The sequence below is a fragment of the Parasteatoda tepidariorum genome, chromosome 10 (genome assembly GCF_043381705.1).
Source record: "Parasteatoda tepidariorum isolate YZ-2023 chromosome 10, CAS_Ptep_4.0, whole genome shotgun sequence".
In the NCBI taxonomy this organism is placed as follows: domain Eukaryota; kingdom Metazoa; phylum Arthropoda; class Arachnida; order Araneae; family Theridiidae; genus Parasteatoda; species Parasteatoda tepidariorum.
The window spans coordinates 28,735,242-28,758,568 of record NC_092213.1 but is presented as its reverse complement, the minus strand read 5'-3'; the positions used below and the strand labels follow the sequence as shown (position 1 = coordinate 28,758,568).

Here is a 23,327-nt window from a genome sequence, read left to right as displayed (position 1 = left end):
AACTTGTTTGAAAAATGTATATAATATAAAATAGTTATTATATACAAGGTAAGTGCAGTACAGGTTTTGAATGTTAGGAATGTAAAAATATAGAAAAAAATTATAAGCTTATTTTTAAGGAATAAATATTTTATTTTTAACAAAGCTCTTAACAATTTTTATAAAATATAAATAAAAACAAATATTTGCAATTTACGAGATTTCTTTACATTAAAGAAATGTGTTTGTTTTTATTAAAAGAACTAGAGAACTTTCTTATTAAGTTAACATTATAATATAATAGCTTTTGATTATTTCGTAAAAAGTCGATCAAATAACAGAAATTATAATTAAAATCTTCGATGAGACAGCAAAATATTTTGAAATAAAGAATAAACACTAGAATAAAAAAATTATATTTAGACAAATATGTATTTTAATGATGAAATCAAAAAACGCTGATAGTTTTACTGCACTTTTTCTTTTAATGAAGAATTTATCAACACATTTTGACTTTATTAATTAAATTTAGCCATAAAAGTTAAAAAGCATCTCTAATAAAAAAAAGTTATTTTTAATTATGCATTGATAAGTGAAAAATATTTATAAAACTCCCGTCATAATCTTGTTGTCTTACTTCCAGGAAGATGAGAAATTTAATAAAGAAAACGTTAAAAAAATATCCAGACTTCCTGGCTCCAAAGTATTAAATCCATAAACAAAGATGTAATTTTTTATGTCTTGTTATATTTATAAAAGAGATTGTTAATCAAATTACTGCAGCGCCAGTGAATTTAAATCTCTTGCCTTTCTACAAACAAGGGACATTATTTATTTACGAAAACATTAGAGTCAATTATTTTACCGTAAAAATCCAGGCTATATCTTTTTCCATGGCTCTAGGCTGATGAAATAATAATAACAAAAGAACAAACAAATATAAAAAAATAGGGATAGCTCCAAATTTGCTTACAGAGGTATATCACACGAAGTTACGGACAATATTTACTTGTGTACATACTCAAATGCCTTTTTTTCATGCAGACCATTTTTTTTCTGATTCGCAATTTCATTTTCACTTTAGGCAACACAGCTCGAATGCATTGCCCCTTTTTCTTTTTTTATAAATTTAACTTAATTATAACCGCTCTTTCTTAATTACACGTTGAAGCCTTGCCTGCTTCAAATGCTGTGTCAACACGAAGTGCACGTTAATGCTGCATTGTTTAATTTTACCATCCTTGTTTGATGTGTTTTTTCCCTCCTTGCTTCTTTGCTGTTTTGTGTTCGCTTTTGCGAACATTTCAACCCCCCTTTTTTATTTTATTTTTTTATATTTTTTGGCGTGTCCTTATCCCTTCATTTTTGTTTGGTGGTACTCGTTAAATATTTAACGAAGAATAATATTTTTTTTTTGTTTATTTAAGTTATTAGGAGTCATTTCCACTAAGGCTTTGGTGAAAAGTTTGAGGTAAAACGGCCCTTTTTGGCGAAAAATTCTTAACGCTTGTACTCTTTAATCCCAGTTAATGGCCATCTAGAGAAGGAAGCACACCAAGAAACGTAGCATGATTAAAGAGATTTTATTAATAAGGCCCGGCTCGAACTTTTATTTACACGTATTTAGCCATCGACATTTTTCATATCGTATTACAGCGACACTTTTCCGCTGAGTTTTATTGACTTTGAATTTTGTTGAGTTTTCATTAAAAAAATAGAAAATTCCGGTGTAAATATTGAGAAGGAAAAAAAAAAACGATTGTGTATTTTGGATTACTTATTTTAAGAATGATATTTGAATCTTGAGTTTGTTTACAATGATTTTATGTTCGTCTCAGTAATTTACCAAAGTAAGATTTAAAGACAAAAACTGCTGTTTTTTGAATTTAACTATTAAAATTTCTTTTAATTTAAAAGAGCTCTTTAGAAATATTGTTTGTTTACAGCTTATAAAACTGCAAATGGTTTGGCAAGTCCACTAATTCTTTGAATAATATTTTTGCATTTTTAATTGTGCAAAAAAAGTTTTTAAAGATAATTATGATTCACACGTCCATTAGGAGAAAAATGTTAAGGAATAATGCAGTCAATATTGGATATAAATATTGGATAAAAAAAGGGAGGATAATTCTAAATAAAAGAAATACTGACATATTTATTTTCGTAATATTTAAGTCAGAAAAATAAATCTTTTTAACATTTGTTTAAGAAATCATAAAAAAAGATCTTAGATATAATATATATTTAATTAATAATTAATCATTACAAGGGTGCGTAGCCAAATCTCTCAACAAAAAATAATCACTTTTAATGTACTTTTCAAGCACTCATAAAATATTTCGAAGCACTATAGGGTAAACCAACCAGTGAAGGAACACTACCCAGTGAAAGAACATTTCATATATATATTGATTAAAAAAAAAGAATTTTTAAGTTTTTCTTTAGATTGATTGGTAACAATAGCTTACTGCCAAACAATAGGAAGTCATCTAGCAATGTTTTTGATTACCTGGTCAAATAGACTTCTCTGGAAAANAACTTTACTAGGCATCTTTCCTAATTTACAAGGGTGCGTAGCCAAATCTCTCAACAAAAAATAATCACCTTTAATGTACTTTTCAAGAACTATATACATTAAAAAAATGTAAAACAGTTTTCAAAGACTTTGCATGATCATGATAAAATAAATAGTTTCTGACAAAGAATTCTTTTCTTGATTATATTAGTCGTGATAAAAAGATCGAGATTTTTTGGTTCAATTTCAGAGGGTGGAAACTGACGTCTGAAATTGAGAATATCTTGCAAAATGCACAAGAGCTGCACATGAGAGTGCAAGAATCTCACCGAACCCAGCTCAGTAGACGCAATGCGAACTCCTAAGTATTTCATCAAACATGTAACATGATTGGGGTGCTATCATACGCCGAGGGTCGACAGAAATGGATTGCAGTGGAATGATTTGTGAAAACGTGGAATAGAACAAAGTGAAAACCACGCTTTTGTATAATACGCAGCAAAAAATCGACACGGTAAAGGAAAAAAAATCTCATTTTCGAAAAGGAAAAATTAAGCACTTTTTAAAAACACCCTATGAAAAAAGTACCTTTAAGGACTTTTAAAAAACGAAAATCAAAAATAAGCATCTTTAAGTACTTTTTAAAAACGCTACACACCATGATTACATGAAAAATATAACAAAGATAATATTAACGACCATTTATAAGTCATTGATTTCCAAAATATAATACAAACTTTGAAGATTTTAATTTTACAAAACATTTTAAAAACAGCATTAAAAATTAATTCCTATTTCAAAAATAAAAACATACATTAATTGTACTTCTATTATTTACGAAATTCTCCTTTCTTAGTTTAGTACGTTCATATAATATTTTATATTGCAAAACAATTTAAACATTTTAAATAACTTGATTATGTCCTTTAGAAATCATATCTACAAATGCAATCAATCTACAAATGCAGTTTATTTTTTATATAATTCTTCCAATTCCGAATCTTGATAAACAAATAGATGTTTTCAAGTGAAAATAACTTCTGTTCTATATTTTAACAGAATGTTAAATTAACTCTCTGCTTTTTTCAATTCTATGAATTTCACAGGAAGTGATAACTTTAATTCTCTAAGTTTCCTGGAAAAGGAAAATAACTTGTTTTTCAATGTTTTTTATTAGGAAAAAAAATATGTCTGTTCAGTTTTTACAGGAAATAAAAATAATTTCCATTCTATCTTTGTTATAGTAAGGGAAAATAACTTTTGCTTGATTCTGCCTTTTTGCGCTAAGCGAAAATAATTTCTGATTTAAACAGTCCTGCATTTATTTCAGGAGAGAGGAATAATCAGCTACAGTAATTATTTTCAACTAAAGTAAATGAGTTTTGTAATTGAATAACTTATGCACAGAGGAAAAATTCTGGTAAAATCACCGTACTGCAAAGAAATGACATTTCTGGTTAAAATACCCCCATAATTCTGGTTTATAAAACTAAAAAATACCGAACTTAAACCATTCATTTGGTAATTTTTCTGTTTATATGGTAAGGGTTTACTGGAAATTCTGGTTTTCAAAATTGTAGTTCTTACTACTCCACATTTAGTAAAAAATACAAAACTGAAAACTAAATTTAACCAAACAAATGGGTTTTATGCTATGCTTTAAGGTACCATGTTAAATTTTACCACGTTTATTAAATTTTATCAAATACTATAAAATCATATTTTATTGTTAATTTTACCAAAATCTCTACCAAAGCGCCTCAGTCAAAATAACCGAGATTTGTTCTCATAGAGCCAGAAACATGGTAAATTTTATCGTATACTGGTAGTTTTGACCATACCTTTTTCTCCATGCATAGATTAAAAAAGTTCCGCCAACGGTATTTAGAATGTATTTAATTTTAGCAAATCTAACTTTAGCATACGACGTGTTTTTTTCTTATTCGTTCAAAATTTGTTCATATACATTAAAATAAATGTTAATACAGCTGTTAAGATGAGTAAAAATGCTATCCCCAGAAAGCCAATGCATAAAAATTCCCTAACTTCTGAATGTATTATCCACGCTCTATTTGTTCACAGTATCACAAATTTCAAGGACAAACTGTAAAAATAGTTTACGAACGCAGATAAAACGAAGGTCACACATCCACCCTCCCTCTTTGATAAAAACCCTTTACAAAATTGATGATAAACCTCATAAAACACAACAGAAAAATTTTCCTTACAAGTCGTCCCAAAAGAGAGCAAAAATCAAAAGAATTAAAATATAAGCATCGTTTTTGGTTGCTATAGATACCCGAAAACACAAACGTAAGTATCTAGTGTATGCTACTTTTTCACAGAAACAATTCTTTTACGTTGGACATAACAAGCGACGTTGGGGGGAAGGGGAGGTAATATCCTTACCGTTAAGCACCATTACATGATAAATAAGCAAATGTCAGGTGCCTTACCCTACCGTCCATAAATACGTAAACCCTCCTGTAAGAATAGTTTTCCCCGGAGACGGTTACAGCGATTGTCCTTTATTGTCTTCCGGTAGCTTGAGGCTCTATTAGACCTAATATAGCTTAATGGATAATGTAATAGTAAACATCTTTTAAATGATCGTTTTGTATTTTAGGATATCGATGTTTTATTTAGATAGATGTTGGTAAATGAAACATAATGAATTGTTAAATCGTTTCAAAATTATATCTTTGTTTTTATGGAGAAAGAAAAAAGTTCAAATAGCTATCGTTTTATTGGTAAAAACAATTTAATGAGTTGAAAATGAAGGTTGGAGTGTTATTAAGCGATGTTTAGGTTTCCAAAAAAAGGTTTTATAATGAATGGACGTGGGGGTAATATAGTGATAAGCAACGTTTTTTTTTTCAAATGCAATAATTTTTAAGTATGTTTCTTAGAATTGCTTTCATTAGGGTATAATGAATACAAGTGGCGTGTGATTTACCTGCCCACTAATGCCTAAATCATAACCGCCACATATATTCATTGATGACGCATTATCTTCAATCCAATAATTTGAATGGATGGCTGCTGATGTGGTGGCATTTGTGAACGATAACTAAGATATTTAGTTTTGCACTGACTATGGAGAAAAAAAAACTTTTGATTTTATTTTTTAAAAAATATTTTCTTTCTTATGTTATTACGTTAGTGTAGGGTCCAGCCAATAGCAACATGGCCTACAACTTCTGCTGATTGCTACGTTGCTATAATGAAACCTGACACTTTTTTTTTGTTCAAAGGTATGTAGTGTTTGTTGTCTGCCGAGGAATTATAACACTTCTTATTATATTTTTTCTTTATTTATCTTTTTCATTATATATATACACTCATGGATAAAAAAATTAGCGCACCAAGAAGGAGTCGTCCAAATGAAACGAAATTTTACATACGTAATGACTACTTTGATATTGGTAAATGATTAGAAAATCAAAGATTTTCGTTTTTCTTTGATTTTCAAATTATTTACTTATATCAGAGCATGTACGTATGTAAAATTTCGCTTCATTTTGACGATTCCTTCTTGGTACGCTAATTTCTTTGTCCATGAGTATATATAAATATATAAACANTCATTGTCGTCTAGCGAAATTGGTACAACAGATGATATCCTACCGTTAGTTGGGAAGATATCGGAAATAACCCAAGAGAGTTAAAGATATCCATAGGTGGTATCTAGTGTCTCGAGAGGCTCAGATGGGGTTGCAACTATCCTAATAGGGATTGAAAGGGGTATTGTTACAAAAGGGATGCATTTCTCCCAAGAGGTAGAAAGTCTGGAGAGAAACGTTGGGAGCAAATTAAGGATTCTTAGCATGTAGTATTTCGAGTATGAAAGAAATGATAAAGAAAAGGGGTATAGTAAAGAACATTAATTTTAATATAGAATGGTGAAAAACATAAATGAATACTTATAACGAAAATTGAATTATTATAAAACAACTATCCCCCCCCCCAGAATTTCTTTTTTTTACCGCTTTGAAAAAAAACCACCTTAAAGTGAAGAAGTTTATTCTTGTTGTTTTGATAGGAAGCGAATCTTAATGTTCTTATCCGACCCATTAGATTTATGAAAATGAACTAAAAGGCACAATGAAAAAGTCAAGATAAAACTTGATGATACAATTTTTTTTATAAATGCAGCTTTAGTAGAAATGAATATTGCTTCGTTCATGAATAAAAATCTTATATAAAACATGAAGTAGTGTAACAAAAAAGCTGAATAAAAATATCAGATTCGTGAATTAATTTAAAGAAAACATTTAAAACATTTTGGATCATTTTTATTAGATTTTTTTGAAAAAAATAACCTTGATCATAACAAGCCTATTTAACACTGTAAAAGATACTAAGAAATATTAAAAAAATAATTTTTTCGAAGTTATATAATTTTTTTTTATTTTTTCCTGAAGGAAACCCTTTGAGTTATCGATGTGCTGCCATCTACCGGTAAAAGATCTTAATGAGGCACAGTTGCAAATACAATTCCCTTAAGATTAAATTATATTGGAATCTTTTAAATTAGTTAAATGATACAAACTAACGATAACATGATAGTTTTATGTTAGAAACGATCAATTTGAAAATGATGAAAAGTAACAAAGTAATTAATTCTTTTAGTAAAAAATTTGAACTATCAGAAATTGCGTCCCTGTCGAAACTGTAAAAGTGTTTTCCTGCCTGGTTATATTCAACGCAGAGAAACTATCCAGTCTTCAAGAAAGATTTCTAAAATGTCTATGAAATTTTAACATAACTAAATTTTGTTTGCCATAATTTAAAAGGGGAATTTAATGTAACTGCGATGATTAAATATGAAATTTATATTTTTCTTATTTTTAGACACTCGAAAATATGCACCTCCAAGGGTAGTTAGTCGTATACTATTAATGTTTTAATCGATAATTTTTACTCATTTGAAGTTAAAAAATAAAAACGAAAATTTTTTAATTAAAAAAAACCTATATTAATGCCTTTATTTTACTGATGCTTTATAAACACTTTCAAATAAGACATTGCTAAAGTTCTTTATTACGTGTTAAAAGACATCAAAAAGGAAAAAAAAAAATTCACGCGCGTAAGAATAACATAAACTTCTTTTTTTATTAGTCCGGTACAAATTCATTAGAAAGTAATGAAATATTTATTTGCTTCACACAAATACATTTTAAAATGTTTCTTATTTCCTAATAAATTAGAACGAATTAATATGTTGTGTGCAAATTCATTATAATAAACTCTTCTTCTAATTTTTATAAATGGGAAAGATGTTTGTTTTTACGCAATGTCGTATTCTGGCTTGTGCAGAAAAACTTTTACAGTCAAATAAATGATGAAAAACCGGAAACGTGATTTTTCAAAATGATTAAAACATTTGTTTCTAGTTTTATATAACCAAGTTACCTTTCATCCAACAATTGTATTTAAAAGATTTTGTTAAAATGCCAATAAAGCATTTTCTTAAATTTTTAAAACATTTACATATTTTAGAACAATTCAAAATATATTCAAAAGCAATTTAGAAATTTTAATAAATTTTGCACTTGCATTTTGCATTCATAAAGAAAATAGAAGAAAAATTAACTATAATTTGAACTGTGTTGAAAATCAAAAGACACATATTATATTAATTACTTTATTTATTGTAATTGTTCAAAAACAAATCTATTAATTATTAAAAGTATATCTATTAGTAAATCTATAAATCTATTAATTACAAAGTATAAAAGCGTAGTAAAGCTATTATTTATTTCCCTCAAAATGTAAATACGGTTTAAAAAATTATTAATAGATTTATTAGCAGTTTTTATTAGTCATAGAGTATATATTATACTGTTTTAGTTCTTTAGTTATTGATAATACAATGTAAATACGTTTTATTATATATAACTAATGTAACTAAATTATAATACATACAACATACGTATTTATAAGTTCACTTGAAATAATTTGAATTCTCAAAACCGAAATTTAATATAAATTTAGAACACACATCAATCCTGAAAAAAATAATTAAATAATAAATCACAATTACTTGACACACGTCAAAGTAATCTATTTATAGAGTGATAAATATATTTCGTTAAAAAATACATTTTAGAAGCTATATCAAAACTCTAAAATTTAAAATCCCATTTCCTCGCAAATCAAGTATATTTATCACCACTCTTTAAAGCCAAACAGCGCGGTGTCATATCCCCGCTTGGCGGAGAATAAAGCAAAAGCATAACCAACTCGCCAAAGTACACTATTTATCATTCCATACATAAAAGCGAGTGGTGGAAAAAAATGAAAACAGAAAACACACGATAAATAAAAATACAACAAGCAATTCCCACGAAAGAAAAAAAAAGAGGATTGAAACCGGAATTTATTTATTTGGTTGAAGGATGGAGAAATTTGTCAAAAGCAAAAAGGTGAAGAATACGAGACTGCATTTAATACTTCCAACAACTTAAATACTTCTTTTGTACACGGAAGACGGGAAAAATAGAGTGCGGGTGTATCTAGGAGTTAGGGATAAAATTGTGGCACGGAGTTTAGGAAGTAGGAGCAAAGGAGATGATAACAACTGGATACAAAAAAAAGATACAACTAGCTTCCGCTTTTAGAAAAGTTGCCGAAAACGGTATACTTGGCTAAATTGAGGGAAAATGGTATATGTTTATGATGAAATTGTTTTATATGTTGGCGTGCCAGGGTCTGATAAAAATGTCTTTATTAAGACATATATTTTAGTAGATATGGGAAAAATTTGTAATAAGACGTTTTTAATTATTTGAATTTATGTTTATTAAATTTATTTTAATTCATAATGCCATAATGAAAGGCTATACTTTTCAAAGAGCTATATTTTTTATAATAAGATCAAATACAAAATACACTTTACGATTACGTTGTTTAGTAGATAATTAATGTTATGATTTAAAAAGTCTTAATACAAAAAGTTCGTGCCTTAAACAAGTTCATTTTCTTATGAATATTTTAAAAAGCTACCAAATTGGTGATATGATAAATATTAAATTCTCTGAAAACAAAATGCTCCTCAAACGGCTTATATTTCAAATTAGTTCATTTTATTAAATATATCTGATCAAGCTACCACATTTGTCCAATGAAAAATATTATACATTGCACACTAAATGCTATTTAGAAACGCGTTTTTTGGTTTATGTATTTAATAGTGATGTTTAGCAAGTTTTAGTAAATACGATATGAATAAAAACAGCTAAATTTCATACGAATAATTGAATTAATAACAAAATTTGTCATATGATATAAATTCAATTCCTCGTAGGCAAAATATATTTCAGATACGCTTAGTTTTGTATACGTAATTAATGATGTAATTTAAGAAATTCTAATAAATACTGTTCATATTTTCAATAAATTTATTTTTTAAGGAGCAGTTGAATAAATTACCAAATTTTTCCTACACTAAATTTAAATTTATTGCATAGAGTGTACACTTTAAGAAGCGGGAAGTTTTGAAGATGGATTTAATAGCATTTAAAAAATTTTAACAAATATGGCTCGTATTTTAAACTAGTTTATTTTTTTAATGAAATTTCAATTAGTTACAATTCGCCTTAAAACAGAAATTGAATTTTTCTCAAAAATTCTAATGGCTCATATTAAGTTGTTCCAAATAATTAGCTTTAGAAATTGTACAAATTTCAGATTTAATAAATTAATTAAGTACATATCTGTTTATTTTTTGTTAAAATATAGTGACTTTGTTTTTCAAAGTTCAAGCCATGTTCAATTAAAAAAAGATTTAGAGTTTCTTTCAAAATTCATAGAAAAAAAATAATTTCATAAGAATAAACACTATACATGCATACTTCTAAAATGTAATTAAAAACAATTTGAGATAATTTTAAGAATTTAACTATACTAACACTTTGTTAGGATATTCAACGCGTTAGGATGATATGCGTAAATTAAAATTAAAATTCTCTAAATTAAAATAAAAAAGTTCAGTAACGAATGAGAAAAACTCAATTGCTTTAATCAAAATAGGTACAAAATAATTATAGTTTACTGATTTTAAATATAATGACAATTCGAACAAACGTTTTCTCTCTAATAATACTCATTATTGTCAAACTACATATATCAGTAGGTTGTATTTCGCATAATTTCTAAAATCTCAAATTAAAACTTAATAAAAAATACAAAACCAAATGAATTCCTTAATTTTAAAACAACAACGAAACTTGAACAAGACGTGACAGTTCATTGCAAAAACAAAATAACATTTTATTTTGTAAAGAAAAAACGGGGAAAAAAAAAGAAAAATCTTAAGAGTTATTTAGCACTTTTAAAACTTACACCACTCTGCTTCTTACCGTTCTCACCAGACAAAACAAAATATTTTATTTTTATTTTTGGTTGCACTTTTTCACCTTTTCTTTTCTTTTTTGTTCATTTTTTTATTGTTGTTACATACTACGTGTATAAACTGTTGGCTTATAATTTCCTGTTCTCCTCGTGAAATTTTTTTTTCTCACCAACTATTTTTTATCATGAATTTTTCTATTCTTTTCTCTACTTTTTCAGGAAAAATAAGTTTTGACCTAACACACACACACATATATATATACACATGAACNTGATTGATGAAACGGAGTTACGAAGGCATTGTTACTCATGGTTAGAGAAAAGAATGTAAGGGATCTTATAAGGGGTAAGAGGGTGGTTTTACTTCTGATGTAAGTGAAGAGAGGGGTGCAGAAAAATATTTTTGTATTTTCTTGCTGAATTTATTTCTTAAAAGTGAGATGCGGAGTTGGGGTATTCGAAATTGATGAACAACAACGGACAGAGCGCGAGGGGTTGTCAGGATACGAGGCGTCACAGGAGAAAAAATCGTTTGAGCCTGGAACTTTTATAAGGGGGTTGTTTTAAAAATGTTCGTATTTATTTCTAAAAGAAACTCAGAAGTTGTAAGCCTAGAAATTTGTGTTAGCTTTTCAAAAAAAAAAGCGAAAAAACAATTCGCATATAACTAAAAATATTTCTGAAAATAGTTACATCACATACTTACATATTCAAAACATATTTACAAAATATGGAATTTTTTCCGTCTTACTTGATTAGAAGTTACGCTCTACTGAATAACATTTTATTATTGCTATTTTATAAATTGTAAAGCAATTTATTTAATTATCTTTGATTTGCAAGTTAATTAAATTAATTCGAATATTTATTATACATTTGCTTTCGAAATGGCCGCTAAACTTGAGATTTACATTATATTTTTATGATTTAACACACATATCTTTATTATATGAGCTAGTAATGTACATATATTTTACTCATACATAGTTTTGAACATACATATTTTTATCGATGCAGAGGTTTTTATTATCAGGTCAATTTCAATGATTAAGTTCATAATTAGAGAAGTCCATGTGTAATAAAATAACTGACAGAATTCTTTGTTAAACTTTTTTTGACATGCACTTTTTTATTATTTTATGAAATAGTTGCTGATGAAAAGAAAATTTATATAATATATTAGCAATACTATAATATTAAACGTAAAATCCAAATCAGAAGGCAAAAGGTCTCAAAACAGTTTTTCATGAAATATACAATGATAAAATTAGTGTCGTATTCAAGTTGTTAAAGAAGAATCCGTGTCATTTTTAATTTCATTAAAATTAGCAGTTAAAGAAACCTACACGCTGATCAACCATGAATTAAAATAGAAAATAAACAATCCAATTTCTAATTCAAATGAAATATTATCAAATTTCGAGTGAAAAAGTTCTTATCGATTGTTAAAATCTTCGATTTGAATCAACTACTTCTAATCATCAATTTTATGCAACTGTTCCGAACTAAAATAACAGAATTACCGAATCAAGCAAACTAATTAGAATCAGTGTTTAAACAATAATAATCAGTAATGAAAATATCGGAAATTTCGATTTAGTTCTTAACTCTAGCTCGGATGAATAAACAATTTTGTTTCAAGAGTCTATATTATCTTAATTACAAAAATTTAAAACTTATACAAGTGCAATTGGGGTCATTAGAATCATCAAAATTACTTACGAAAGATAAATTTACCACAATTTATTAAAAATTAAATACTTTCACAGTAAGAATTAGTGAAGTAACAGTAGAAAAAAAGGTAACAACACACAGAGAAAAAAATTCTGGTAAAATTACTGAACTATAAGCTAAAAAAACAACATAATTTTGGTTAATAAAATCAAAGTAAATTATATTTAAACCATTCATTTGGTAATTTTTCTGTTTATATGATTTCTATCGGAAAATTTGGTTTTACAGGAAATTCTTGCTTTTAAAATCATAGTTCTTATTACCAAACATTTAGTAAAAATACAAAACCTAAAAAAAATGCCACCAAAAGTTATGACAGGCTGTAAGGTATCATGATAAAATTACAAAACTCTATCACATATTTTAAAGCTATATTTTACTGTTAATTTTACTAAAATCATTTTAATTTCAGCAAAAATAAAGTGTTTCATTAAAAATTACCGAGTGTTCTACCAGTGAATATTTTTGTTGGTGTTTCTATGGAACCATAAACACGGCAAACTTTACAGTATTTTGGTAGTTTTAACCACACTTATTTTTCATAGTTGAATTTAATCAGGATTTTTAGAAAAATGTAAAAAAATTCAACAAAATAACATATTAAATACTTTTATTTAAGAAAAAAATACTAAAAATTATTTTTAATAATTTTTATATGGTCCCTAAAATCACTGGCTGTACGGAGAGATCAGCTGAAAGTGCATTTAAGGAGGCGAAATAAGAAGGGGCGTGGAGGGCTAGCCAAAGTGTCAGAGTCATAAAACAAATCTTTAACGCAGTTACCGCGCCACTCAACTCCGATACACTAGAAAGCTGATGCCACCGCTTTTGTTACAATTCTATTCGATGACAACAACAACAACAAACAGCGTCTTTTTTCAACGGCACCATTTATTACATTTATTTATTTGTGGGATACTGGCATCGTTTTTTCTCTTCCAAAAAACTTCTCCTTTTGCTTTTGGGATTTGGAATTTATTTATTTATTCTTTTTTTCTTCCTATCATTGCCTTTGGAGATGTTGATTTCGTTTTCACGTTTGTTCGATTTTCACTTGAGAATTTCTGAGTTTTTATTTATATATTTTTTTATTTAAGAGTTTATGTTGACGGATTTGAATTCATTTATTGACTTTTTCTTTATATCTTGAATCAGACTTCGTTTTTCTAAGGAGAAAAGTGATTTTGATACTTTTTGTGTTTACGATTTATTTCACTCAAATAGGAGGCATTTATATTTTGAAGTGTTTAGATTTGTCAGAGATTTATTCAAGTCATTTTTATTTTATTATAAGTCTTTATCCCTTAAAAAAATTGAGTAAAAAAATAACTAAAATACTTTAGTTTAGAAATAAACATTTGCATTTAATATTTCTTATTTTCCTTTTTTTAATACAATTTAAAATGTAAACTTAGGAAAGTTGCAGCTATTATGATTTTAGTTAAATTCAAATAATTTTTTTAGAATATTAGAACTAAATTTATAATAGGTAATAGAATTTATATTTAATAACTATCTTAAAGAATACAAGATGATAAATAATAATTTATTATTATAGTTTTTTAGAATAATCAATTATCACTTATTATACGAAATTATCATTTTGTATTGCTTGAAATAGTAGACAAGATATATATTTATATAAGTGTGCACCATATTCTTATAAATGAAATATTATACAGACAATATTGTAAATTTGTATATTAAATATATGGATATTTTCATAAATACTATGAAATATCTCATACTTTTAAAAAGTAATATATAAATAAGACGTATTTGATAAATATTATAAATGTAATTAAATAATTAGAATTTTAAAATAAAGCTGAAATTTTACTTTAAAAACTGCCAACTTTATTTCTCGAAAACAATTCTTTTTTTTCTAAAATAACGTTAAAAAAAGTTTAAAAGGATAACTAACAAAACTCATGAAATTTTACGATGCTTTAAAAATAATAAATTAACTTCATCAAATGAAACAAATTAGCATTAATATGAAAATTTGACTTTTTTTATTAATATGCATAAATACAACACAGTCTTTTGAACATACGCAAAGTAAGCTAGTTTTTCAGGCATTATTTATTTATTACTTGATATAATCATACATTTATTCCTCCCCGTTAGAGTCATAAAACTGGGGAGAATCAAAATAAATCTAAAAAAAATAAAATAAAGTTCGTTAAAAACGCTTTAGAGATAAGTTTACCCATAAACAGAAATAACAAGCTGCCATATAAACTTTTTTCAGAACATTTTTTCATGGGTATTATTAGCAAGAACCCCAAAACTAAAAACATTACAAATGAGGCACGGTAACTAAGGTATATGTTGACAAAAAAAAATTTTTTTTTTTGCAAATCATCCCACATCAAGTACAACTAAAAAAATGACAAAGAAAATATTTAAAAGCACATAAAAAGAAATCATCTCATTTTTTAATATTTACTCTTTTTTTTCCCAACTTCCCGGTGACAGAACGGAATAAAAACTAACTTCCAACTATCGCGAGGAACAGCATTTGGCGTTATCTCGCCAAGAGCGAAATGCGTTTTGGAGTTACGTTTTGTAAGAGTATCAGGGGACTATCAGAGGGAAAAAATATCTCTTTTCCCTGAACCACACACATCGCTGTGTCATTAGTGGGGCCATCAGGGCTGCATAGGAGAACTCAGAGGCCCCACCTGATGTTCCTAATTTCCCCCATTAGACGACCAACAACCCATTTTTAAAAGCATTTCACAAGATATAGTATCTAGTGGTACTGCTCTTTTGCCAACGAACTTGTCTATGTATATGAATGGGAAAACACGGTGAAAATTTATATATACATATAACAACGCTGATGCATATTAAGTGTTGGTACGGTTACGGATATTAAAGAATATGAAGCGAGTATTTCCCTCTTTCCCCTTACCTCACTTTCCAGTGAAAAAGATTGGCGATGTTACAAGAGGTCGAAAAGGCAAGAGTCATCAAGTCTGTAATTATTTAATTAGTTATTAATCTCTCTCGAGTTTGGCGGTGAAGGCGGCAATGATAGCACACTTAGTAAAAATTGGCGCTTTCCGCCTTTGCAGCAATGATTGGGTTTTTCGAATTTTATTTCGAAGTGCTTTGAGTTTGCTCTTGCTTTAATTTTTCTCACTTTTTTAATGTCGATAACAGAGTTTATTTAGAGAATTAATAATTGTATCTTTTTCGTGCTTAGTACAGGACAAAATTAAATAATAAATACATACTTTTGTTGCATATTTATTTCTCCAAAATTTTATACTGTTTATTTTTATACACAGCTCAAGCTTATAAAAAAATAATTGATAAAACAAAATATTTTTTTCGAAATAAAATTGGCAAAATTTCATACTCTATTATGAAGATAAAATAGGAAAAATTTGATTTTGTTTTGAAAATTGAAAAATAATTATTTTTTGGTTTAAATACTAATTAACACTAAACATAAACAAATATCAGATTCTTACACTTTATTCTTACAGATTCTTACACAAGTATTTAAACAAAGTAACTTAAAAATTAGCAACACTATTTTCATTCTAATTCTAAACCTTATAAGTGATTCTAATAAAGAACAACTCTCGCGCAATAATTTTTAAATTTATAAATTTTTCAAAAACATTTTAAAACACTCAATTTTTTTTCTAGAAATATTTCGAATTTAAAGTTTAAAGTAAAGCATTTTTTTTTTAAAAAAAAGTTTTTTATATTATAAGAAAGAGATTTAGTTTCTCAAACATTATTTTGAAGAGAAAAAAAATTTAATACTGAAATGAAACTATTTTTCTACTAAAATGAAACGAATTAAAGTATATTTGTGCCAAAATTACACCTGTCTTTGAAATTTACTTTAAAACAAATATGCTTTAGACAGTCCCTAAAATAATCCTAAATCTTGGAGCTTTTTAAAAGTACTAAAACGTTATACAGGGAAATAATTGAAGTCTTAATTGGGAAATTTTTCTTAAATGAGTTTGTTTTTGAAGTAAAATGTCTTAAATTATACAGTTTTTAAAAATAAATCGAGCTGGTTTAAACTCAAAAAGTCTCAAATTGGAAATTAAAAGTAAACGAAGTCTCAAATTATAAATTTGTAAAAAAGTAATCTTTTTTCAAACCAAAATTATAAATATTTAAAAAAAAAAGAATTGAGTTATTCCCTCACTAAACAAGCTCAAATTATAAAATTCGAAAACTGAACTCAGCTGTTCAAATTAAGAAAAATTCAAATAATAAAATTCTGAAATAAATAAATAAAATAAAAAATCTGACCTGAGGTTCACCATCTTCTGGTTCGGCATTGCCGTTAGGTGTGTCCGCAGATCTTGGAGCTTGATTTTTGGACAGATTGATCGCGACGTCTCCATCTTCCTCATGCTCCATCATGCCATGTCCCGTCTTAGGAACCTAAAAATAAAATAATAAAAAAATGTCAATCTACAGGAATATAATAGTAATCTCACGATCTGTTTCAAAACTCTGTATTTCATAAATGTACTTGAAGTTTCATGGACTAAGAGAGATGAAATTTGAGATTGAGACAATTCATGAATAGATAAACATCGATGATTTATAGTTTTTACTCGTTTCACTTCACTTTATCGTTTAAAAAAGGATTTCAAAGCTTTTTGTTTAAAGATGTTAAAAATTTTAAAGTTTAGATAAGCATTTAATGTAAAAATAAGTCAATGTGTATTTTTTGTGCATTGTCCATCATGAACTATATAAAATATTATTTTTTTTTAAATGTTTAACAATTACAATACTTATTGTAGGTTTAATTCACATAAAATTCTTTTTTTCAAAATGTTGGGAAGATGAATCATTAAATATTTTACCTAACAGAAGTGGTTAAGTGAATTCATCCTCAGAGTTTAAATGTTTTAAAAAGCAAAGTACATTTAACATGACGAATAATTAAGATGAATTTTTAATAGACTGAGAGTAAAATTAAATTAATGAAATAAATAAGAAAAATATTTACAAATAAACATCATATACACGTCATATAAGTAAAATTGTGTTCCATTCATTGCTATATATAAGAGACAATTAACTTTTTCCGATCTTTATTTAGCATTTTTTATTTAAAAAAGTGTATTAAATAGTTTTGCTAATTTTCATCCACTTTTTGTTTTCTACGATATTTGTTTTTCTATAGATTTTTAGCTCTTTGTAGATAAGTTATTTTTTGATGGCATTATGTCGTAATAAAATACACTGTTACACATACAGTTATTTTATGGCGATTTTTAAGGCTCTGATACTTAGAGCTTGATATTTCAGGTACTTTCATTTTATGATATGCCATTTTAACATTAAAATTTTTGTTTGTGAAAAATTAAAAGTATTAATGTAAGGAATTATTGGCGTCAATACTATGAATACGAATGTATTTATTAAGAAAAAAATATTATGTGACATTAAGCAATATTATTTTAATTTACTGATATATTTTTGTCATAATTTAAGGTGATTGCGGGTGCCAAGCTTGCCAGGCGCAAACGTATATTGTCCCCTAGAAAATGAACTGCAAAGCTAAGGGGAAATATTAACCATGCCCCTTCACGGAAAAGAGATTTACGGGTTTAAAGAATATCGAAGTAGAAATCAAACAAAAGAAGAAGTAAATAAAAATCGAATAGGTATTTAGTAATCGTTTCAATTTTCAAAATGATATAACAACTAAAGAACTCTTTAAACATAGATTTTAAATATATAAGCGTTGTATCTTTAATGATGAAGACAAAACGCATTTGGTGTACTGAGTCAAAATTATTGCCAGTTGATGCATTTGAATCACGTTTAATAAATGGTTTAGTTATAAAATGTTGTATAATTACACGGATTTTAACATATGGGTTTATTATAAAGTATTTTTAATTTATGATAGCTACTAAATACAGTTATTTAAAATCGAATAAATTTATCTTTGGTATGACTAACGCAATTTGAATTTAACTCATTACCAGTCATTAAACGAATGAAGCATTAGAAAAACACCTCCATAATAGAGTTTTCAGATTCATTATCGCATGTATTAACGGCAGGTGTAACCAATCGTTTTATTTCTTTTTGGAGATAAAAAAGCACACACTTTGAAAAACAGTTTAGAAAAAATACCCACATTTCACGCACACCTTGCTTAAAAAATACACACCCCACACACAGGTGGTAAAGACAATCATACCTTTTAGGGGAAACTTCATCCACAAAACTCCTCCAAAAAAAATTTATCCTCAGAGGAGGAAGGGAAAAAAATCCCCATCCCCTCGTTTGGCGTCAATTAAGATTAGTCGTAATCAACAATGGCGTCATTAAAGATGCCACAAATGAGCTATAAATTTTGATAAGCATTACGTCTTAAACTTCATTAAGGACACAAGGGGGTTATACAAGAGAAGACCCTCTTGGGTCTGCCTCCCTCCCTCGCAGACGATTGGTTCGTTTATCGTTTGTGATAGATAGAGAGAAGGTAAAGTCTCTCGTTAAAATACAGTTAGGGTTAATTTTTATATGACCGGAGAGGTTTGGCGATGCAATCTGATTGATTTCTGCATGTTTTCTCCAAATCGGGATGATTTCTGTGAGAAGAATTGAGGAAAATGGAGTGAAGTGATGCGGATCATTAAATCATTGGATGCTAAAGAAGAGGGTCTAAGACTTGTGGTAATTAGTCTCGTCTTTAGGGACCATCTTTGATTTATCGTTGCAGCAAGCGAAAAGGTCTAGGTAAAAACGAGTAATCGATATTACATGGAATACATATTATAGGGAAAATGAATTGCTATCATCTTAAAAAAAAGTTATATGTGCATAAAATTAAACATTTTAATATATTTCTTTGATTTCTGAACTTAGTAAAATAATAGTTTTAACATTGATAGCTGGTTTAGGTAACAGGTAGCAATGTCTCATAATAAATGCAACTGGTTTCCTAATTTTAACGTTTTTCATTAAATACAAATAAGTTGTAGCTATATAAAGTTATATTTATATTTTTTTTAAATTCAATTTAAAATATCAACTTCTTCTTTATTTTAAATCACCTTGTGATTTAAAAAGAAGTAACAACTTCTTTTTAAATCACAAGGTGAGTTTAATAGTGCTCGGACAAAAACTAAACAATGTTAAAAACTGAGCAAATATAAATATTAAAATTTTGATAAGTCAGTAACTGCAGGAGGGGGGATTTTAATTAATAATAAAACAATATAGTGCAAGTAAGGCTTACACTATGTTAAATTAATTAGAACGATGCTTAAAAATTTTTTGTGAAAGGTTTCATTTTTGTTAATTTCAAAACATTTATTTATATATTTGTGAAGTTTAAAACATTTACTTATATATTTGTGAAGTTTAAAAATGATATTCAAAAATAATACCGTCTTAGACTCAAAAATGAATCTAAGGCGGTATAATTTTTGAATACTTGGGGTTCTCTATTATTTGTTTTGGAGCTATTTTGACACATTTTTGCTCAATTTTGAGAAACCCTTTTTTACAATGTACGGCGAATAACGACGTCATAAACTTTATTTTTTCAAAGAAAAATTGTAGTAAAAGATAGATTATCTGACTCAAATTTCTCTTAAACGGACCTTTGGTAGAAAAATCGAGAATAGTATGGGATAGTAAAATAAGGAGCGTTTTTTAAAGTAACAACTACAGAACAGAACAAACAGAGGGTTTATAAATTTTTTTTTTAATTTTTATAAACTAGTTCTTATTGTTTGAATAAATATTTATTTTTCAAGTATTGAATTTATCATTTTTAGTAGCATTTTAATTTTTGTTTGGAATTAGAAAAAATGAATACACTCTTATCTTCATTATCAAAACATCCAGATAACATTAAAGGTCCTTGAATTACTTAAAAATAAAACTAAGACTTTTTAAATTCCTTAAAAATAGTTTAAAATCATCAAAAATGTGCGAACAACTTAAAAATATATTTGTAATAGATTTTTTTAAACGAAAATTATCAGTAATTATTCAATGCAAAGTTTTCAAAATTATTTTAGGTGTCCTTATTAAAAGGGCATTAGACATTTGATTTATTTAATAGAGTAAAAGACATATAACAACATAGTACTATGATGAAAGTATAAAATGCAAGTTTTCAGAAAGAAAATAGCATCACCTTTTCAATTTATTGACTTAGCTAATTCAATGAACCAAACACAATAAATACTTTAAAAATTTCTGGGTTTTCATTTAGTGTTTTCCAAACAAAACTTATTTATTTTCATTTCAAACTGTAAGACAACAAACGCTACAGCGTAGTTTACTTTATTAAAATATGTCGCGAAAAGGCAAAGCAAATTAAAACCAGTGTTTGTCGCCAATCATAAACACGATGTTGGGGACTGGATCAACAGTAAAATTTGTATCGGCTTGTATTCGGTATTTTGACAATATTGGGGGTGGAGGGGGGTGGCGAATTTGGTTGTTGCTCAAACTTTATTCACTCTGTTTAGATATGTCATCCTCATGGGATTTGTGAATTGTAAGAAAAACAAAAATAACGAAGTATCGGTTTTATCCGGTCCGCCATCGGTTATTTTCCATGCCTGAAGTCACAATTCGAACAGTAAACAATGAAAGGACTTGGCGACGATATTTCGAGAAACAAGGCTGTTTTATTTAATAAAGCAAATTGCGTCGACAGGAAAATGTTCAATATGTTTAAATTTGCTTTTCGTTCAATGCTGCGCTGTTGGCGATTCATATGGACAGTGTATTTTATTTTTACGTCAAAGTATATTGAATTTAGTGACGAATGTAAATAAGGGTTCATCAAAAAAATGTTTTGTGAAATTTTTGGTTTTATTATATAAAAATAAAATTTTTGAAAGTTATTAGATTAAATAACATGAAAACGGTTTCAATGCTTTTTAAAATATAAATGAAAGTTTGAAATTAAGAAGTAAATTGATAAAAAATTTTGGAAGTAGCATTACATACTTAGAAATGTAACATGATCATGAAATAAATTAATAAAAATTAGCAAATGAGTATTTTCGAACTAAGAGAATAAATATAGAATAATCTAGCTAAATTATTCGAATTAAATATAAGTAACTAAATTAGTAGAAAAGTTTTAATGCTATTTATATTTCAGCGTTTTACAAATTTTGTTTATGTATTTATTTTATTCTTTTATGAATTTGAAAACGATGATTTTTTTACATTTCACAACATACAATAATTTTAAAATTAAAATAAATAAATATTGTATTTGAAAATATGTATCAATGTGATTTAGGTTATAGAATTATATTTATTCAAAATAAATTCTATTCTTAAGCATTTATTAATAAATTTTAATTAACTCTTTTAAATAAAATAGCTCGAATTTCAGACGACTGGTTAATTAATACATTCTGTGGATTGAATATCTTCTCAGCGAATTTCAGCCGTACAAAGTACAATTTTTCATTGATGATTCTTAATTTTTATAACACATGTATATTAATTATACAGCATTTTAATAATTATTTATTGAGTACAAGATTTTTTTATTATTTAATTTTATACAATTTCCTGAAAATCCATCAAGGACTGATTTTTTTGCTTGCTACTAAAGCTAAAACATTTTGCCTAAAATTTTAATAATTTATTTAAAATTTCTTGTGCTTAAACAAAATATTTAAATGGTAAAACGTATATAATTTTATAATACAATTGAGTTAAAACAATTTAAAACTTACTTTAACATTTTCAAAACAAATAGCGCATTTTATCAGCATGATTGAAATAAACTGGAAAGACTTTACGATCGTGTAGATTACTTTTAAATTTCTCGTCAAAAACGGAGATATGAATGATAGAAATCTCAACGGAGCAGCTTATTTAAAGGTCTAAAAATGTTAAAAGTCGGAGATAAGACATACGAGAGTTGCTATAATTGGAAGATGTTGTAACCATAGCGATAAAAAATGACGACATATGTATGGAGAAAACAAAAGATGCATGCACGTGAATTTTTAAGACACGTTCGTAAACTCAGATAGGCTCATTTTTTCATCAGAAATATTTATTCCCAATATAACAACACTAATGCACGCGGAAGGCTTCTTGAAATAGATAAAAAAACGCGGTAAGGTAACTATTATTTCATCCGAAACCCATATTATAATTTTTTTTTTAAATGTTCACGTTTTATAGTCACGTATTTTGAATTGTTATATTTTTATTAAGAAAGTGCAAGATGAAATGGATATACTAAACCGGAATTATAGATATTTTAAGAATTTTTCCGGCAAGTGTTTTAATCATATGAAACTTTAGCTCATTCATGTTTATTTCAAATTTTTACGAATCAACTTTTATAAGTAAAATGAGGAAAGATATTTTAAACCACAATTCCTTTTTTTAATTATATGTAAAATTATTAATGCGTTTTTTCAAAATCATACTCTCATTAAAATTAAAATTTTTTTATAATTGGGAAAATATCTCTAAATATTAGAACGTATTCTATTTTATTTTCACTTAAAAATTGAGTACTATTTTATAATTGAGAAAACTATTTAAAAATATTTATACACATTTCCCAAACTTATGACTTTTGTGTACTCCTTCTAAATTTTTTGTAACGCTGTGTACCACTGACAAAAAAATGAATGTATTTTTTACTATAAAAAATTGCACAAAAGTTAAAAATCACAACTGGCTGTTGACACCACTAAACATTAACTATTAACTCTGCAAAAAATAACCA

The 23,327-nt window shown here is 27.1% G+C and overlaps 1 protein-coding gene across 27 annotated transcripts in view; it reads right to left on the bottom strand.

Moving 5' to 3' along the window:
- The window catches only part of LOC107437615 (forkhead box protein P1), a 403,975-nt gene that overhangs the window by 98,017 nt on the left and 282,631 nt on the right, over window positions 1–23,327 (bottom strand). For all 27 annotated transcript variants that reach the window (XM_071186843.1, XM_071186848.1, XM_071186855.1 and 24 more), the window contains one exon: window positions 16,874–17,008. In XM_071186843.1, coding sequence (XP_071042944.1) covers window positions 16,874–16,987 — 114 coding nt within the window. In that variant the 5' untranslated portion in view covers window positions 16,988–17,008. The remainder of the gene's footprint in view (window positions 1–16,873; window positions 17,009–23,327) is intronic.